The sequence below is a fragment of the Nycticebus coucang genome, chromosome 8 (assembly GCF_027406575.1).
Source record: "Nycticebus coucang isolate mNycCou1 chromosome 8, mNycCou1.pri, whole genome shotgun sequence".
Taxonomy (NCBI): Eukaryota; Metazoa; Chordata; class Mammalia; order Primates; family Lorisidae; genus Nycticebus; species Nycticebus coucang.
In genome coordinates this window covers 91050061-91067212 of record NC_069787.1, presented here as the reverse complement: position 1 = coordinate 91067212, position 17152 = coordinate 91050061, and the positions used below count along the sequence as shown (strand labels likewise).

Below are 17152 nucleotides of genomic sequence, written 5' to 3'. Positions count from 1 at the left end.
ATCTTAGTTCTTTGAATCCACTATGAGAATTGTCCAGCTTAGTGCTACTCGAGCGCCAGGCTGCCAAGGAGAAAGGAGGCTGTGACGGGGTGTAAATCAACTCACTGCTGCCTTCAGTATGAAAGTCTGGGTATGGCAACAGGAATGTCAGCCACACTAAACAATGCGCTTTTAACCATGTTCCGGCACAGGTTCCTAATCTCACTGCAAACACAGACCATACTTTTTTGGTACTATGGGTCCTCCTGATCTCCAGCCTAGCCACATGGCTTTCAGCTCCACGTCTCTGTCGTTTCAGGCGACCTTGAGGCCCCTGCCTGGGGGAATGGAGTCCTCCGGCACCCCAGCGACCACCACCCCTTTCCACTATGATCTTCAGAGCGTTCTGTGTGAGAACACGACCTTCCTCTTCGCCACCTTGAGCACCACCATGCTGTACTGCCTGGTGTTCCTCCTCAGCCTGATGGGCAACAGCCTGGTGCTGTGGGTGCTGCTCAAGTACGAGAGCCTGGAGTCGCTGACCAACGTCTTCATCCTCAACCTGTGCCTGTCGGACCTGGCCTTCTCCTCCTTGCTGCCCGTGTGGATCGCGGGCTACTGGGGCTGGGCGCCGGGGGACTTCCCCTGCCAGCTCCTCAGTATGGTCTTCTCCACCAGCCTCTACAGCAGCATCTTCTTCCTGACCGTCATGACCGTCCACCGCTACCTGTCGGTGGTGAGCCCGCTCTCCACATTGCGCGTCCCCACCCTCCGCTGCCGCGCGCTGGCGACGGCGTCGGTGTGGCTCGCCAGCACCCTGTTCTCCGTGCTGGACGCCGTGTCACACCGCGTGCGTCCTTGGGGCTGTGACTATTCGGAGCGCACGTGGTTCCTGGCCTCGGTCTACCAGCACAACGCCTTCTTCCTGCTGTCGGTGGGCGTCATCGTGTTCTGCTACGTGCAGATTCTCCGGACGCTGTTCCGCTCGCGCTCCAAGAGGCGCCTCCGCACGGTGCGGCTCATCTTCACCATCGTGGCGGCCTACTTCCTCAGCTGGGCGCCCTACAACCTCCTGCTGTTCCTGCAGACGCTGCAGCGCGTTGGGGTCATCCGCAGCTGCCGGGCCGTGCTGCAGCTGGAGTACGCCGTGCACGTCTGCCGCAACCTCGCCTTCTCCCACTGCTGCTTCAACCCGGTGCTCTACGTCTTCGTAGGGGTCAAGTTCCGCACGCACCTCAAACACCTGCTGCGGCAGTTCTGCCTCCCCCGGCCGCAGGCGCCCAGCCCCCCGCTGTTCCCCCCCTCCCCTGGCGCCTCCGCCTGCGAGGGCGCCTCCTTCTACTGAGAGCGGGCCCGTGGGAGCAAGTAAAGAGCGTTGCCCCGGGCATCCAGTCTACTCGGTACTATTATGAAACCAATATGTAGACAACACGGCACTCTACGGAGAGCGATAAAGTAAGACTGTCTCAAAAAAAAGAAAAAAGCATATAATCGCCCACACTTTAGTATGAAAGATAAAACACAACTATAGCTCAGGATAAAGGAGGAAGAGGCGGGGGAGGTGTGGAGGGAGGAGGTTGTATGGAGGGAGGGTAATCGGTGGGACCACACCTATGGTCCCAGGGCAGGGGGACATGTCAAATCTCTTAAATGTCCTAACACAGTAATTAAGTGAGGTGAAGGCTGTGTTAACCAGTTTGATGTAAGCACTCCAAATTGTATATAAAATCAGCACACTGTACCCCATAAATGCATTAATGTATACAGTTATGATTTAAAAAAAAAAAAAAAAAAAAAGAGCGTTACCCCAGGACGCTTCTGGACGGTGGGAGCGCCACCTTCTGCCGCAGGCGCCGGGAGAAAGAAATTCAGCACAACTAGGGGGCCCGCATGTGTCCTCTTCTGCAGAAAATTGGCTTCCTGCCTGCCAGTTTTATTTTATTTTATTTTTGAAGTTGCATAAAAATACTTTTAAGCCAAATTTTGTACTTAAGACCAAATCATTACTAAAAGATGCACAGATTTACTTTATACTTAAATGCTTCTTTAACACCAGAGTTTTGCTTAATGTCTGCATGTTTTTAAGTTTTCCTCTTTCTGATCAGCTGATTGAAATGGATTGCAGATGATATTATTCACAAGTAGGTATAATCAGAATCTATATAATCAAGAGAGAAGTTTCCATTCTTTCTGCTGAGTTGAAAGTTCCATTGTCTACCTGAAACTAAGGTCAATAGTTGTGTGTTACTTCAGCAAATATTCATTGACACCTGCTCTGTGCCGGCTGCAACAGAGACGCAGCAAGGAAAAGGACGCCTCTCCCCTCCGATTCCAGCGTCCAGAAAGAGCACACTCTGTGTGGGCCCCACAGCAGAGGACGCAGGGACACTTCACTGTGCTAGCAGCCACCACCTGGGAACTTTATATTGCCATCCAGAAAAACATTTCTTGGCCTCTGAGTTCATCATTTATTTCTTCATTTAGACACAAATTTCTTAGCAGTGCTTGGTTTAGAAGGTCATAAAACACAAAAAGATTCTGGAAAAGGAGCATCCTTTGATACTTTAGAAGGGCCTGAATCTCAATATTGATGACTATGTGATGCAGGTTGCTGGCAAGACAGAGTCTACCCAATTGTGGGGCAGGGAGCGGGGTGGGGGGTCAGGGTTGGGGGGTGCTAATTGTTCCCTTTGGCAGGGGCAGGCTCTTTATTCCTCAGGGACTGCTGGATGAGGTTGTCTGCACCTCAAGAGTAATCATACTCACAGTCAATGATGAAATCTGAATTCTAAAAACCCACAGTTGGAATGGAGGTATGTTGCGCATCCTAGCTCCAGTTCCTGGCGCACAAACTGGTCCTTAAATATGTAGCCTATGTGGATAAAGGCTTTCTTCTGTAAAAATTAAAAAATAATAATAAATTATTTAGTCTCTAAATATGTTATTGAAAGAGTGAGTGTAATGAGTGCTACCTTTTGCACTAATTATTGATTCATAGGATACAAAGATGAATGAGACACTGTTGCTCTACTCCAGATGCCAGCAGCCCAGCCCTGAAGGCCCACATATTTTGATGGACACTCACCCTGGTGAAGTCATCCAGGTTGAAGACTCTACCAGCATCTCATCCTTTCTAGGTGGGTAATGAGCTGACTTTAGATGTATCAGTTTCTATCTAAAATGTCCCCGTCTGGCTTGCTTGACGGTGCCAGCTTTCCCCCAGCACTACCGTCCAAACCTGAGTCTTCCTGGAGCCCTCATTTCCTCAGCATCTCCCCACTGTTTCTCTCTTTCCCCAGCAGGCCATCCTCTGTCCTGATTCTAGGGTGCTTCAAAACCTTCCTTACTGACACATAAAGGCTTTCAAGGCCTCTACAACTTGATGCCAACCAACTTTTCCATTCTTATTCCACTCTAGCCCACCTCCTCCAAGCAGCTTGGGAACCAAACCCAAAAGACCACTGGCCTTCTTCCACATGCCCTTCTCCCCAGTCTCCTGCCTCTGGGCCTTTGAGGTGCTGTCACCTGAGCCTGAAACACTCATCCTTCTCTTCCCTATCTACAAGCCCCAGCTGAAAGCCCAACTTCTTTAGGAAGTTTGTCCCAACCTGCAACTCCAGAGGGCACTCTCGGGTCACCACAGCCTTGGCCCCTCTAACATAGTATGTATCACTCTTCACATTATCTTGTAGTTACACACCTGCATGTCTCATCAGACTGCAAACAGATTGAGGGTAGGAACCTGTCGTGAGCCCCAATGTCCTGTCACTGTGAGCTGAATGGGACTAATCAATGACAGCTGTTATTATACTTAAGATTAATGCTCTTGGGAAACCAGACATACTTTACCTTCATTGCTCCAGGTTGCTTCTTTATAAATATTAACTTTTCTTTCCCAGTCTACCCTCTCAGAGCACATTGCTTACCCCTTTCTGTGGCAATAACTAAGCTTGCCCTTGCCTTCTAGTTAAGCCTAGCATCCTTGACTCTCAAACTGTCCCATAGCTTGACACCCAAGGGCATAGATAAAATCCACTCTCTAAACTTTGGTACGCCACAAACACCTGGGCCCAATCTGTGATCCTGATTCAGCTATGGAGTGGGAATCTGGAAGATCTCCCTAGGTGACTCTGGCATGCTCCCCAAGTAGGAACATTTGGCTGCAACTTTTTGAATATGGGAAGTTCAGAGTCTTCCAGAGCCTATTGAGCAGGACTTTGCACACAGAAGGCATCTGATGCTTATTGAATAAAGCAACTGCCAATGCAGGCCGTAGCTAGAGCCTAGAGAGCTTGTTCAGCCTTTCCCCCCTGAGTTCCAGCTAGAACGCCAATGTTGTACTTGTCATTGAGGAGCCAGCTCTGGAGGAGTTTGGCCTGTCTAAGGAAGAGCCACACCTAGTTTTAATAATAAGGCTGGCAGTACCTGTGGGAGAGGGCCGGGTAGTGCGCCGATGCAGGAAGAGTGTTCCCAGGGATCTTCTAACCTGTAAGTGAGGCCATCACTCACCACCGATGGGAGAAATAGGAGAAGCAAGAGATAAGGACCGAGTTTGTGGAGTCAGAGCTAAACCTAGGGGCTTCAAGTCAGGCTAATCTTATAGTGCCTTTTCAAATTGATTCTTAAAATTTTACTCTGCTTTTATTGAGGGCAGGCTGACCCAGGGAGCAAAAGGGCAGAGAACTCCCATTCACACACCCTTGTGGCCGAACCAAAGCACCTTGGGCTTTGAATCCACCCTTCTCAGAAGGTGGGTTGGGGGCAGTGCTCCTTGAGAGGCTCACTTTCCCTATCCCATTTCATTCCCCCCCATCCCAGATGCTTACCTGAGTATTTCTCTCAGTGTATGCAGCCATCTGCTGGGAGCATTTCGTTAAATAAATTGTGCCTGTCTCTTTACATTTCGGGGGATGCTGTGGCATCCCTAATAGTGGGTTCCTGGGACAATTTTTAGTCAGGCTCTACTCTGGCTCCTCAGGAATCCAAGGGAAGAGGCACAAAGAAAAAGAGGTATGAGTAGAGAGATGGAGGGGGTACGCACAGAAGGAACAGCAGGTGAGGCTGCTGGAAAGGCAGGCGGAGTCCTGCACAGCAGGGACCACACCGTCCATTCCTGACCATAACCTTCTGCAGTCTCCTTCCCTCCACCCATGAAAAGCACAGCTTGACGTCAGCAGGACCCTTGCAGGCCCACCCTTGCTTCCAGTCAAACAGCGATGTCCCAGATGCATCTTGTCACTTCTGGAGCATAAAAAAATCCAGAGTGGTTCTTCTTCATGGCATTTACACGTCCACATTCCCTCGCACAGAATTGGAAAGAGAGGGAGTTTACTGATCCCTGTCTCCAAGCTCAGGACAGCCTCAGACCTCATATGGCCTCGACTGGAGTGGCAGTTCCAAACTCAGTTTTCGGAACCTCCCTTAGTGCCCGGCAGGGTCTGGTGGGTTGATTGAGTGAGTGAGCAGGAGACTATATTTTTATTTTAGTCCACTTCCATTTCCTTATTTATTTATTTAGATATAATAGTATAAATAAATGTAAGTTATATTAGGGAGAGCGTCGGGGGAAGAGATGAGAAGGGGAGCAAGAAGAGGGCAGAGAGCAGTAAGCGAGAGGGGAAGCTGGGGTGGGGGAAGAGAAGAAAGCAGAGCAGGGAGCTGGCATGGGGTCTAAGAAGGAAGAATGCCCCCATTTCCTCTTACTGTTACATGACATCTTCCAGTCAACACAGGCACTTGTCTCCCATGCTTCTCATGAGCCAACCATGCAACACCTTGATGTCAGACTTCCAGTCTCCAGCACTGTGGGACTGTACGTTTCTATCACGTGAGGCACCAAGTGGTGGACGTCATTAACAGCAGCCCTCGCAAGCTAATGCAGGATGCAAGTTTCAGTGGGTGGGTGGGGAATCCCTGTGCACATCAGAACCTTCCTTGAGCCTCTCAAGGAAGGTCTACCTTGCCTACACAGCAAGCTACATCTAACCGAGGAGGTTGGAAGCAGACTTTTATTAAGACCAACCATGTACTAGGTCTCTACACTTTCACATCTCATAGCCATCTTGTAAAGTTTCTGATTTTCCCAGTTTAAGGAGAACAGAAGGAACCAGAGAGGTCATGTTCTAACACCCAGAGCTTCATGTCAGATCACATGGAAAGCCTGAAGAAATACAATGGCCACATCCCTCCTCCAGCGGTGTCAATGCAGTTGGTCTGGGCTATGGCCTGGCCTTCAGATTTTTAAAAACATTTTGATGGTTCTAATGTAGAGCCAAGCCAGTGAGAATCACTGATCTAATATATTTATTTATTCAATCTTTCAGTCAGTGAATATTTACTGAGCACGTAGTATGTGTCTCACACACGTTATGCCAGATTCTCACCACTTTGCAGGGTAATCATCATCTTTACCCAGATGAGAAAAGTGGGGTTTAGGGAGATAAATGACTTGCTCATGTTAGAGCCAGACTGGAGATTTTCAGCTGAGGTTTACTTTGCCCCAAACCTACTCTTTCCACCACATCTTGCCAATTCCCCAATCAAGCAATGTGTCCATCACAACTCTTAGCTGTAAACAACAGAAATCACCTCAAGTTGCTCTGGCTGAAGATAATGTATGGAAAAGATATTGGGCATTATTACACGGATATTGTGTCAGAGACATATCAGGATACAGTGTCTACAATTGCATAAAAAAAGATTTACAAAAAAAGAAAAAAATGTGTATCAGAAATTGGGGAGGGGAATAAAATACAGAGCAGTTTATAGTCAAAGTAAGAGAAAAGATTTTGGGTAGCTAACAAAACTGATGGGAAAGCAGGAGAAACAGTTAGGACAAAGGGAGACAGTCTCTGGCTGCCCCAGAGGCCAAGGATCACATGGCTTCAGAAAGCCCATTCCCAGACCCACTGCAAAGAGCAGGTACGTGAGGATCAAGACTTAGCCAAAGCCACATGCCTGCACTCTGGCCCCAAGGAAGCTGGAAATGAGGGGTCAGGCTTCCTTGGCTCATGTAGAAGTGAGTTCTGCCTCCTTCTAAGACTCATGTGGTGAGGAACCCCCCCCCACACCCAAGGAAGGTGCCCTGACACCAAACCCAAAACAGCCACCACACATGAGAAAGAGGTGACCAAGGTTTTGCTACTGCTAAGCCTTGTTGAGTATATGCCACCAAGAAGCCAGAGGTGTGACACCACTGTGCCCACCCACAAACATTTTACAACGGTGGTTCTCAACCTTCCTAATGCTGCGACCCTTTAACACAGTTCTTCATGTTGTGGTGACTCCCAACTATAAAATTATTTTCGTTGCTACTTCATAACTGTAATTTTGCTACTGTTATGAATTGTAATGTAAACATCTGATATGCAGGATGTATTTAGGTGACCCCTGTGAACAGGTTGAGAACCGCTGTTTTAGAAGAAGCTCTTGGCAGGCAGTACAATGAGATCCCACCCAAACTCCTCCCGTCAGCAGTATTGCTCCCTGCCCAGGCCAACAGAACTACTCATGACACAGCGATGCTCCCTGCCCAGGCCAACAGAACTACTCAGTGACACAGCGATGCACTTGGAAAGTGAGAGGCTCAATTTTCTACAGTCGGGCTATTGAGAATTTCCTTCCTACTGGCCATTTACTTAAAGGTTATCTTGGGGTAGCAAAGATAAGAGTTTTTCTAAGTAGTCATTTTCAGTTTCTTTCTGTGTCATAGATGGAGTTGAGATCTTTTATTCTGAGTGTTAAGAGCCAGTTTGTAAATGAGAGAACTTTATTTTCCTACTCAGAAATAAAGAGACTTTGTTAACACAAACAATCTTGGGAAAGGAAATACTTAGGTTTGCCTTGAGACTTAAGAGGCTTCAGGAAAACTGAGATAATCTGGGCCAGTTCTAAAGCCGGGATTCAGATTTGTTTTTCAAAATCTGGAGTCAGTAAATGGTTTCTTGCATGCTCCAAGCCTGAGCAATCTAATGTGGGGAGGGCAAAGAACTGAAATTTAAAGTGAGCCTGTAAAGAACTACTTGTGTTGGGAAAATAAATTTAAATCCTTTGCCATCTTCCTAATGCAGGATGACCAAGTCTCTTCTCTTGTCTCTGGAAGCTCAGCTGGATACTTCTGGAAATAGTGATGATGATAACAATGATGATGATGGAGGTGGTGACAGTGACGGTGATGTGGTGGTAGTGATGGCTGAGATGATGGTGGTGGTGATGATGATGATACAGAGGGTGGTGGTGATGGTGGAGGTGAATGGTGGAGATGATGGTGCTGGTGATGATGATAACAGAGGGTGGTGGTGGTGGAGGTGAATGGTGGTGGAGATGATGGTAAAGAGGGTGGTGGTGGTGGTGATGATGATGATACAGAGGGTGGTGACAGTGATGGTGATGATGATGATACAGAGGGTGGTGACAGTGATGGTGGTGGAGGTGAATGGTGGAGATGATGATGGTGATGATGATGATGATACAGAGGGTGGTGGTGGTGGTGATGGTAATGATAGCAGATGATGGTCATGATGGTGACGGTGACAATCCAATAATGTAGCCAGCAGTCATTTGGGGCTAACTTTATAGTAGACACCATGGTAGTGTGCTTGGCTTGTCTTAGTTCATTTAATGCTCACAAAATCATTTGAAATTGCTTTTATCATCTCCTCTGTATCAATGAGGAAGATGAAGCATGAAGGGTTTAAGCAAATCACCAAAAGTCACACAGTCAGGGTTCAAGCCCAAGCCTCTGACTGGCCCCACACCTCCTTCCATAGCTTACTAAGATTTCTAGGCCTTAGTTTCTTCATCTGTACTTCCAAGGATTAGATCAGAGGAATTTGCCTCTGATGTATGACAGAATCACCCGGGGCAAGGTACTTAAACAGATAGATGCTTGGGGACCCTCCAGACCTACCGAATCCTGGGTCTAGTGCATATAAGGGCTGTCTGGAAAGTATCCAGCCATTGTTGATAGAATAAACACCTCTGTTTGGCTGGGTACTCTCTGGATGGGCCCCAAGCATCTATGTGTTTAAGATCCCTCTAGGTGATTCAGATGCCCCTGGTGAAATCCAGTGAACCAACATACCAATGGCAATACCTTCCACCTCCTCCAGTTTTACATCTGCATTGTGCCAACATCTTTTCTGGAACAGTAATTCCTTAATGTGGCTCATGACCAGAAGTTCCTGGGGGTAAATCCAGTGGAGAAATACTTCCTGCCTTGTCTTCCCTGTGGAGACTCTCACAGCTACCCTGACCACCCTGGCCTGAGGCTACTTCACAAATCACACCATGCTGTGCTGACCAGAGTGGTGATGTCAGGCTCACCTACTGCTGTCCATTGCTGAAGGCCAGGTGTCAACAAACTATATAATCTAGCCTGCTACCTGTTTTTCCAAATTAAGTTTATTGGAACATATCTATCTCTGTTCATTTATGTGTGTAGTATTGTCTCTGGCTGCATTTGCCCCACAATAGCAGAATTAAACAGTTGAAACTCAGACAATATGATCTACAAAGTCTGAAATATTTACTATCTAGCTCTTCTTTTGAAATTTATTTATAGTATTTAGTTTAACTAAATCATTATAATCTTTTTAACATAGCTCTTTTAGTAATTTATCATTACTAGCATATCAAATCATTAAGGTTATAGGTTTAGATACACAAATCGATGAGCTTGATTTACATGACACATAGAATATTACACCCAGCAATTATAGTTATTCTTTTAAAATATTCCCAGAATATTCATACAAATTGCCCATGTTCTGGGTAACTACTCTGTTTCCCTGAAAATAAGACAGTGTCTTATTTTAAGGTGTGCTCCCAAAGATGTGCTAGGTCTTATTTTCAGGGGACGTCTTATCTTTCCTGTAAGTAGGTCTTATTTTGGGGAAAACAGGGTACCTCTATTTTATAAATTACCTTTCAATGTAGAGCTTAAAATAGCAAGTAGTAATTTGTCATTATCTCTTAAGGTTCTATGGGTTGACTGGGCTCTGATGTGTGGGATGTCCTGTGTGACTTCAGTCAGAAATAGAACTGGAAAGCATGGCTAGACCAGCTGTCCAAGATGGCTCCCTCAGTCACATGTCCTGGCATCTTGGTGCTCCTTGGTCTCTTTTTGGAGTCTCAGGATACCTCATCTCCAGGGTTTTTCCACATGAGTCTCTCATGGCGTGGTTGGTTTCAGGGTAGTCACACTTCTTTTATGGTGGTCACCTTCCAAGAAGCTGGAAGCAAAAGCTGCCAGGCTAGCTATTTAGCTTCTATCCAGCTCTTTACAGAAAAATGTTTGGAAATTCCTGATATAGAACGATGCCTGGAGTAGTAAGCGCTCAATAACTTTTTGTTGCATGAATGAATGAATAGCTGTGTCAACCAAATACAACTTTACCATTACTGAACAGAACTTTGTTTTTAAGTATAAAACAGAAATATGGCCTATTTCAGGGTTTTTTCCAAAATAAACATTTTTTTCCCCAAAGGTGAATCAGAATCCCCATCCCTTACAAGAGCCCAACTGTGAAATGACAGATAACCATCTGCAATTTTTTTCTGAACTTCTACCAGGGGCACCATTTTTAAACACTAGAGAGTTTCCAAACATCCTGTTGTATACAACTTCATTGTTTTTTATTTTGTTTTATTTTTGTCTTTGTTCAATCCTGTTTTCAAAACTTACCTGACCATAGAGCCCTACATTTTCCATGAAACACTCTATAAAGTCTCAAGAAACTACGTATCTTAGGGAGAGAATGACTATATAATGTATTGATAAATTGAGATACCACTAAGAGTGAAGAGAGGTGCTATGAATATTCATGCTGAGATAACAGGGCTCTCCTGATGAGCCAGGAAGAATGGTCACTCTATTTTGTACGAAATGCTATTTTCTATAATTATTAACTCAATGGAATAAATATGAATTTATATCATCAGGAGCTTTTCTTAAAATTTCAAAAGCTTTCAGTTGGGGTAATGAGACTCAAGAAGAAAATTCGATAATAGAATCATGGAGAAAACATTCTTGAAAATGTACATCTCAGAATTCAAACCAAGTTCTGGAACACTGGGCTCTAGATCATTCTAAATTATCCATGGGCCATTACTGAAAAGCACTGTTCCATTGGGGATGATGGCTTAGCCACTTGATTCTGCAGTCAGTCGACTCCCTAGGTGAGTCATAGACTCAGAGAAGACTGAGTCATGACCATCAAAAGGAGATTGACTCTTTTGAGCTGAGCTGCCACTCCAGGCCACTGTCATTATCATCTACCTCTGGCCTGATCAGTAGAGGCCAAGATGGTAAGTTCCCTGCCTCACATATGGAGCTGCCAGCACAGTGGTTAAGGGCTTACACTCTAATCAGAAAGACTCAACCTCAAAGTCTGTCTCTACTAGTGGTAAGTTTTGAACTTGGACAAATTAATTAACCTTTCAAATCTGTTTATTCATCTGCTTAATGGAAATAATTATGCATCCCCATTAACCACTGATACAAGGAAAAAACTTAACCATGTGTGGAACACATGTAACAGGGTGCCTGGTACAGATTATACAAAGTCCTTGAAGAACAGAAACAATTACTCAAAGAGCCTCTTCCCTCATCAGGACTGGCGGGCTTTCTGTGAGGAACAGTCTCTTCTACTGTTTCTTAAGGCTATGAAGACAAAGAGATGCAAGGTTTTTTGGTTTTTTAAACCTGATCTCTTTACCTACTGTATTTTTTCATTAGAACAGAAGAATATGGCTTGGCACCTGTAGCTCAGTGGCTAGGGCACCAGCCACATACACTGGAGCTAGCAGGTTTGAATCCAGCCTGGGCCTCCCAAACGACAATGACAACTACAACAAAAAAATAGCCAGGCCTTGTGGCGGGCGCCTGTAATCCCAGCTACTTGGGAGGCTGAGGCAAGAGAATTGCTTAAGCCCAAGAGTTGGAGGTTGCTGTGAGCTGTGATGCCATTGCACTCTACCAAGCGTGACATAGTGAGACTCTGTCTCAAAAAAAAAAAAAAAAAAAGGAAGAAGAGTATGCTGAGTTTGCATGGTTGCTTAAAAGATTATAGTTTGAAATACTCAGTTCTATATACAAAGGAAATTCAAGTTAAACCACCTGAATAATAGTGAATTTGTTAACTTCCAGACAGTGTGTTGGGTGGAGAGAAGACCCCTCAGGAGTCCCGGGATCTACCTTATCCTCTACCACTTTTTACTTACTGGGTGAACTGGGTGAACTTGGGCAATTACTTAACCTCTCCAAGCTTTAGTCTCTTCATCTCTACACTAGAGATAATGAATACTTCCTACATCATAGAGTGGTTGTGAGTTTTAAACACAGGGTGTCCCAAAAGTCACCCCTAAATTCACCTATGGATAGTGACTTCAAGGACAGCTTGTAGGACACCCTGTACAATGCTGTATGGTTTTTTTGGCTAGGTCCTCAATAAATATTAGGTCTGTCTTCCTCTTCTCTTCGAATTCCTTTAGAGTCTAAGTTCCTTTTCTTTTAAATTTCAGGTTAGTATGCAGCTACATACAACTAGGTTACATTGTTTGCATTTGTAAAGTTAAAGCCCAAGTTGTATTTGTGTCCTTCACCCAGGCAGTATGCCACATACCCATGCATTATACCTGTTGAGTGGGGACTTTCTCTCATGTGGGCCAGTAGTTGTTAATCTATCATTTTCGATTTAGTATTGAGTACAGGTGATACTTCCTTTTCCATTTTTGTGATACTTTGCTTAGAAGTATGTTCTAATCCTTCCAGGTTGTTACAAAAGATACAAAATTTCCAGCTTTTTATGGCTGAATAGTATTCTATGGTATACATATACCTCAGTTTATTAATCCATTTATATGTTGAAGGGCACTTGGATTGTTTCCACATCTTTGCAATTGTGAATTGAGCTGCTATAAATATTCAAGTGCAAATGTTCATATGGTAGAATGACTTTTTTCCTTTCGGTAGATACTTAATAATGGAAGGTCCACTTTTAGTTCTTTGAGTATCCATTCTTCTTTCCAAAAAGGCCGTACTCAGCTCGGCGCCTGTAGCATAGTGGTTACGGTGCCAGCCACATGCACTGAGAGTGGTGGGTTCGAACCCGGCCTGGGCCAGCTAAACAACAATGATAACTGCAACAAAAAATAGGCAGGAGTTGTGGTGGATGCCTGTAGTCCCAGCTACTTGGGAGACTGAGGCAAGAGAATCACTTGAGCCCAGGAGTTTGAGGTTGCTGTGAGCTGTGACACCATGGCATTCTACCAAGGGGGATGTAGTGAGACTCTCTCTTAAAAAAAATAAAATAAAAAAGGCTGTGTTAGTTTGCAGTCCCACCAACAGTGCAGGAGTGTTCCCTTCTCTCTGCACCCATGCCAGCACCTGCTGATTTTGGACCTTATGATGCGGGCTCTGCTCAGTAGGATTAGAAGATATTTTAATTTGCATTTCTCTGATAATTAGGGATGATGAGCATTTTTTCATGTGTTTCTTGGCCATTCATTCTGTCCTCATGAGGAAAGATTCCGTCATGTCGTTTGCCCAGTTTTTAATGGGGTTATTTGCTCTTTTCTTGTTGATTTGCTTGAGTTCTTTGAAGATTCTGGTTATTAGCTCTTTGTCAGATTCTCAGCATGTAAATATCTTTTCCCACTGTGAAGGTTGTCTATTTGCTTTGTTGACTGTGTCCTCAGCTGTGCAAAAACTTTTTAACTTGATCTACTCTCATTTATTTATTTTTGTTATTTCTGCAATTGCCAATGGGGTTTTCTTCATAAATTCTTTTCCTAGGCAATAAGAGTCAGGGTTTTTCCCATACTTTCTTCTAGGGTTTTTATAGTTTGGTGTCTTAGATTTAAATCTATTCCATCATGAGTAAATTTTTGTAATTGGTGAGTGGTGCAGGTCCAGTTTCAGTCTTTTACTTGTAGCTAACCAGTTCTCCCAGCATCATTTATTAAATAGGAACTCTTTACCCCAGTGTATGCTTTTGTTTGCTTTATCAAAAATCAGATGGCAATATTAGGCTGATTTCATCTCTATGTTGTCTGTTGGGTCTAAATTTCAAACAAGGATATTGGACTGGATGACCAACATTAAAATCTCTCCCATCCTAAATATTGCATAAATCTGTTCAGACTGTGATTGGAGCAATGATTTTTCTTAGAGGCCTATGTTGATGACTTTTCTTTTCCCTTTGTAATCTTATCTTCACTCTCCTCCTTTTCTTTCACAGTTTTCCTTTTGTTAACATGAATGGAAATGACTTTTATTCACATGCCTTCTCCCAACCCCAACCCCAAACTGATTGATCCATCCAATTTTCTGTCTTATCTACATCTAATTTATAAAAGATGACTAATGATGTTCCATGGCCTAAAATTAACTAAGAAATCTGTTTCCTTTCTTGTATTATTATACCAGACAACTCCTCACTTTCTTCATTTGTAATGTTGGGCTATACACAGCTCCTGACTACATGCCACTAGCTAACTTCTGTGAGGCAAAGGAGTGTTTCTGGCTTAACTAAAGGGAATCAGGGCAAAGTAAAGGATGGTCAGCCAGAGATAAGAAATGGAGTCAAACCCAAGGGGGAGTTCCCCAGGCCTTTCTCCATTGTGTCTATAGCGGACACTGTTCATTGAATGCATTTTGTTCTATTGTGTCTCTCTTCAGAGTGCCTGGTAATACATCACTTAGAAACAGAAATTGGGCTGGAGATAGGGCATGGGGGGGGGGGTGGTGGTGGTAATTCATTAATTAACTCACAGCGTTTGAGCACCTATTTTAAGTAATTCCCTTTATTAAGAAGTGAGTGGGGGTGGGGTCAAAGATGGGATAGTAGGCCTAATAATCTGTTAATATAATATGATGCTTTTTACTTAGCCCAATTTCAGCACAAAATAAACATAAAAATATTTGCGAGCTACCTGGCATCCTTTCTGCGGACTAAGTCTTTAGAATCCAGGTGTATTTTACATAGAGCCCATGCACAATTCAACTCGAACATAGCCACCCACTGACAGTGCGACAGACCCTCTGGGGTTGCCGGGTTAAGCTAGCGAGGCTGCGGCGGGGGACAGGCAGCGCAGGAACTGGGCTACGGAGTGGTAAAGGCCTGCCCTGCGGAGCATGCCGGGAATTGTAGTCTGCGTTCCACCTCCCCGTAGGGTCCGATGGGATTCGTAGGCCTGGGGGCCCGCGGGGCATGCCGGGAACCGTAGTCCGCGCCCGCCCGCGGCTGGGTGTGCGCGTCATGGCCGCCGGCACCGAGCTGCCGTACTTTTCCGCTTGGCCCCAGAAAGTTTCGGTCCTGCCCGGCCGTGGACCCACTAGCGCGTAAGTGCCGTAACAGACCGGCCAGACTCCGGGGGCAACTGGGCCAGTCTCTACCCCAAAGCCGAGAACTTCACTCAGGGCATGAACTTGTCCACTGCTGCCCTTACTGTCCCCGCCCATCCTGGGGCTCCGGCAGACCCTGCCCGAACCCCCGCCCTTACCTACCAAGTTGGGAAACACCTCGGGCTAGTAGTGGAAGCTGGCCCTGAAACCCTGGCTGCCTCTGTTGGTTGGCTGGAAAGACCCCCAGACACCAGTGCCAAGCCCCCCGCCGGCCGAGGGGCGCAAAGGAGCCCAACATGTGGACTCTCAGAACAAGCCGGGATCTTTTAGCACAGGAGAGGACAGGCCCCTGAGTTTCTGCTTGCCTTGTCCTCAACTGAGCCAGGACTTCCTAAGGACAAGGCTTCGGGAGACTCCGCTGATGCCCAGCCTAGGTCTTTCCTGTCTTCCCAAGAGGGGACTGTTTGTTCTTCCCGGCCCATCCTCAGCCCATCCTCGGGTGCTGGGCTCAGTCACTACCCACTGCCCCTTGTTGCCATGCGTAGAGTGTTAAGATAAACCCCTTGGTGATCTTTTCCGGAATCACCTGCTGGACGGCTTATGCATTGTCTCTGATGTGGCTGCACAGCACTAGGCTAAATAGACTCCATTCTGTTTAACCTAGGCTGAGGTGGGGGTGAGGGGAAGGGGCAGAAGTTTATTTTTTTTATAAGAAAAGCATATGTGGTTGACACGTTACCCACATGGCTCGCTGTTAAGGCACAAGTGTTCTCTGAAGCCCCATTTCCATTCGCTGTCCCCTGCAGAAAAAAATAGAGCACTTGTTGAAACTGCTTGTGTTGGCCTGAGCCTTTCTGCCCCTCTGCTTGTCTTACAACAGCAGTTTCCTTTCCTAACAGAGAAATGGGTCAGGGGCTTTGGGGGGGCAGAGGATCAGGGCTTAATCTGCTCACTGCCCTCCTGCCTCTGCGGGGGCTTGTGGTCTCCTGCAGCAAGCTTAATTCCCTGGCCATCTGCCTAATACGCTGGGGAGTATTGGGGACTGAGGGGAGCCAGTAAGAGCTGACCCTGAGCTCACTGTTCTGCGTGCACAATAGTTATGTAACCCTGGAAATCAGAGTTAATTGTCTCAGTGATGGATTTCAGCCTCCTTTGATTAAAAGGATCTGAAGAGGTTCTTGCTTTAGGAAATACCGTCATCTGTTTATGTTAAAAGCTGTCTATCTTTGTGTAGCACTTCAGGTATTTTTAAAATTATTTTCAATATTTTATTAGGAAAATGGATATCTAAGATCATTGAAACAGTTGTATAGTGAGCATCCAGGTACTTAGTTCCTAATATTTTACTTTGATTATTTAGTATAATATTTTACTTTGATTATTTTGCTTTAATGTTTGTAACAGTCTCAGGCAAGGATTTTCTAAGTCTAGCTGCTCTTTGGGATGACCTTTGCCCCTTGTGGCTGGGCTTAGAGTACCAGCATGGATTCAAGAGCCAAGTTTTTAGCCTGGTCCTTTTTAGGAAGGATGGTCCCAACTGGTGTTTGTGATTAGAGGAACCACTCATAACAGTGACTTCAGGGAAGCTGGTGGCTTTGACCTATGTTGGTCACCAAATCTAAAAAGTAGGTACTTAAGAAATGGCAGTCCCAGGCAGCGCCTGTGGCTCAGTGAGTAGGGCGCCGACCCCATATACCGAGGGTGGCAGGTTCAAACCCGGCCCCAGCCAAACTGCAACAACAACAACAACAAAAAAAAATAGCTGGGTGTTGTGGCGGGCACCTGTAATCCCAGCTACTCTAGAGGCTGAGGCAAGAGAATTGCCTA

General features: G+C 45.5%; 2 protein-coding genes across 3 annotated transcripts in view; both read left to right on the top strand.

Moving 5' to 3' along the window:
- The first annotated feature begins 303 nt into the window (after positions 1 to 303).
- Positions 304 to 2612, top strand: XCR1 (X-C motif chemokine receptor 1). Its single transcript, XM_053600050.1, has one exon. It carries the CDS (start codon positions 326 to 328, stop codon positions 1322 to 1324), a length of 999 nt encoding a protein of 332 aa, XP_053456025.1. The 5' UTR covers positions 304 to 325; the 3' UTR covers positions 1325 to 2612.
- A 12594-nt stretch (positions 2613 to 15206) lies between these two features.
- FYCO1 (FYVE and coiled-coil domain autophagy adaptor 1) overlaps positions 15207 to 17152 on the top strand; it is a 103735-nt gene continuing 101789 nt past the window's right edge. The window contains exon 1 of one of the 2 annotated variants that reach the window (XM_053599601.1): positions 15207 to 15322. The gene's annotated coding sequence lies outside the window, so the exon portion shown is untranslated. The remainder of the gene's footprint in view (positions 15323 to 17152) is intronic. The other variant, XM_053599602.1, reaches the window with a different exon arrangement.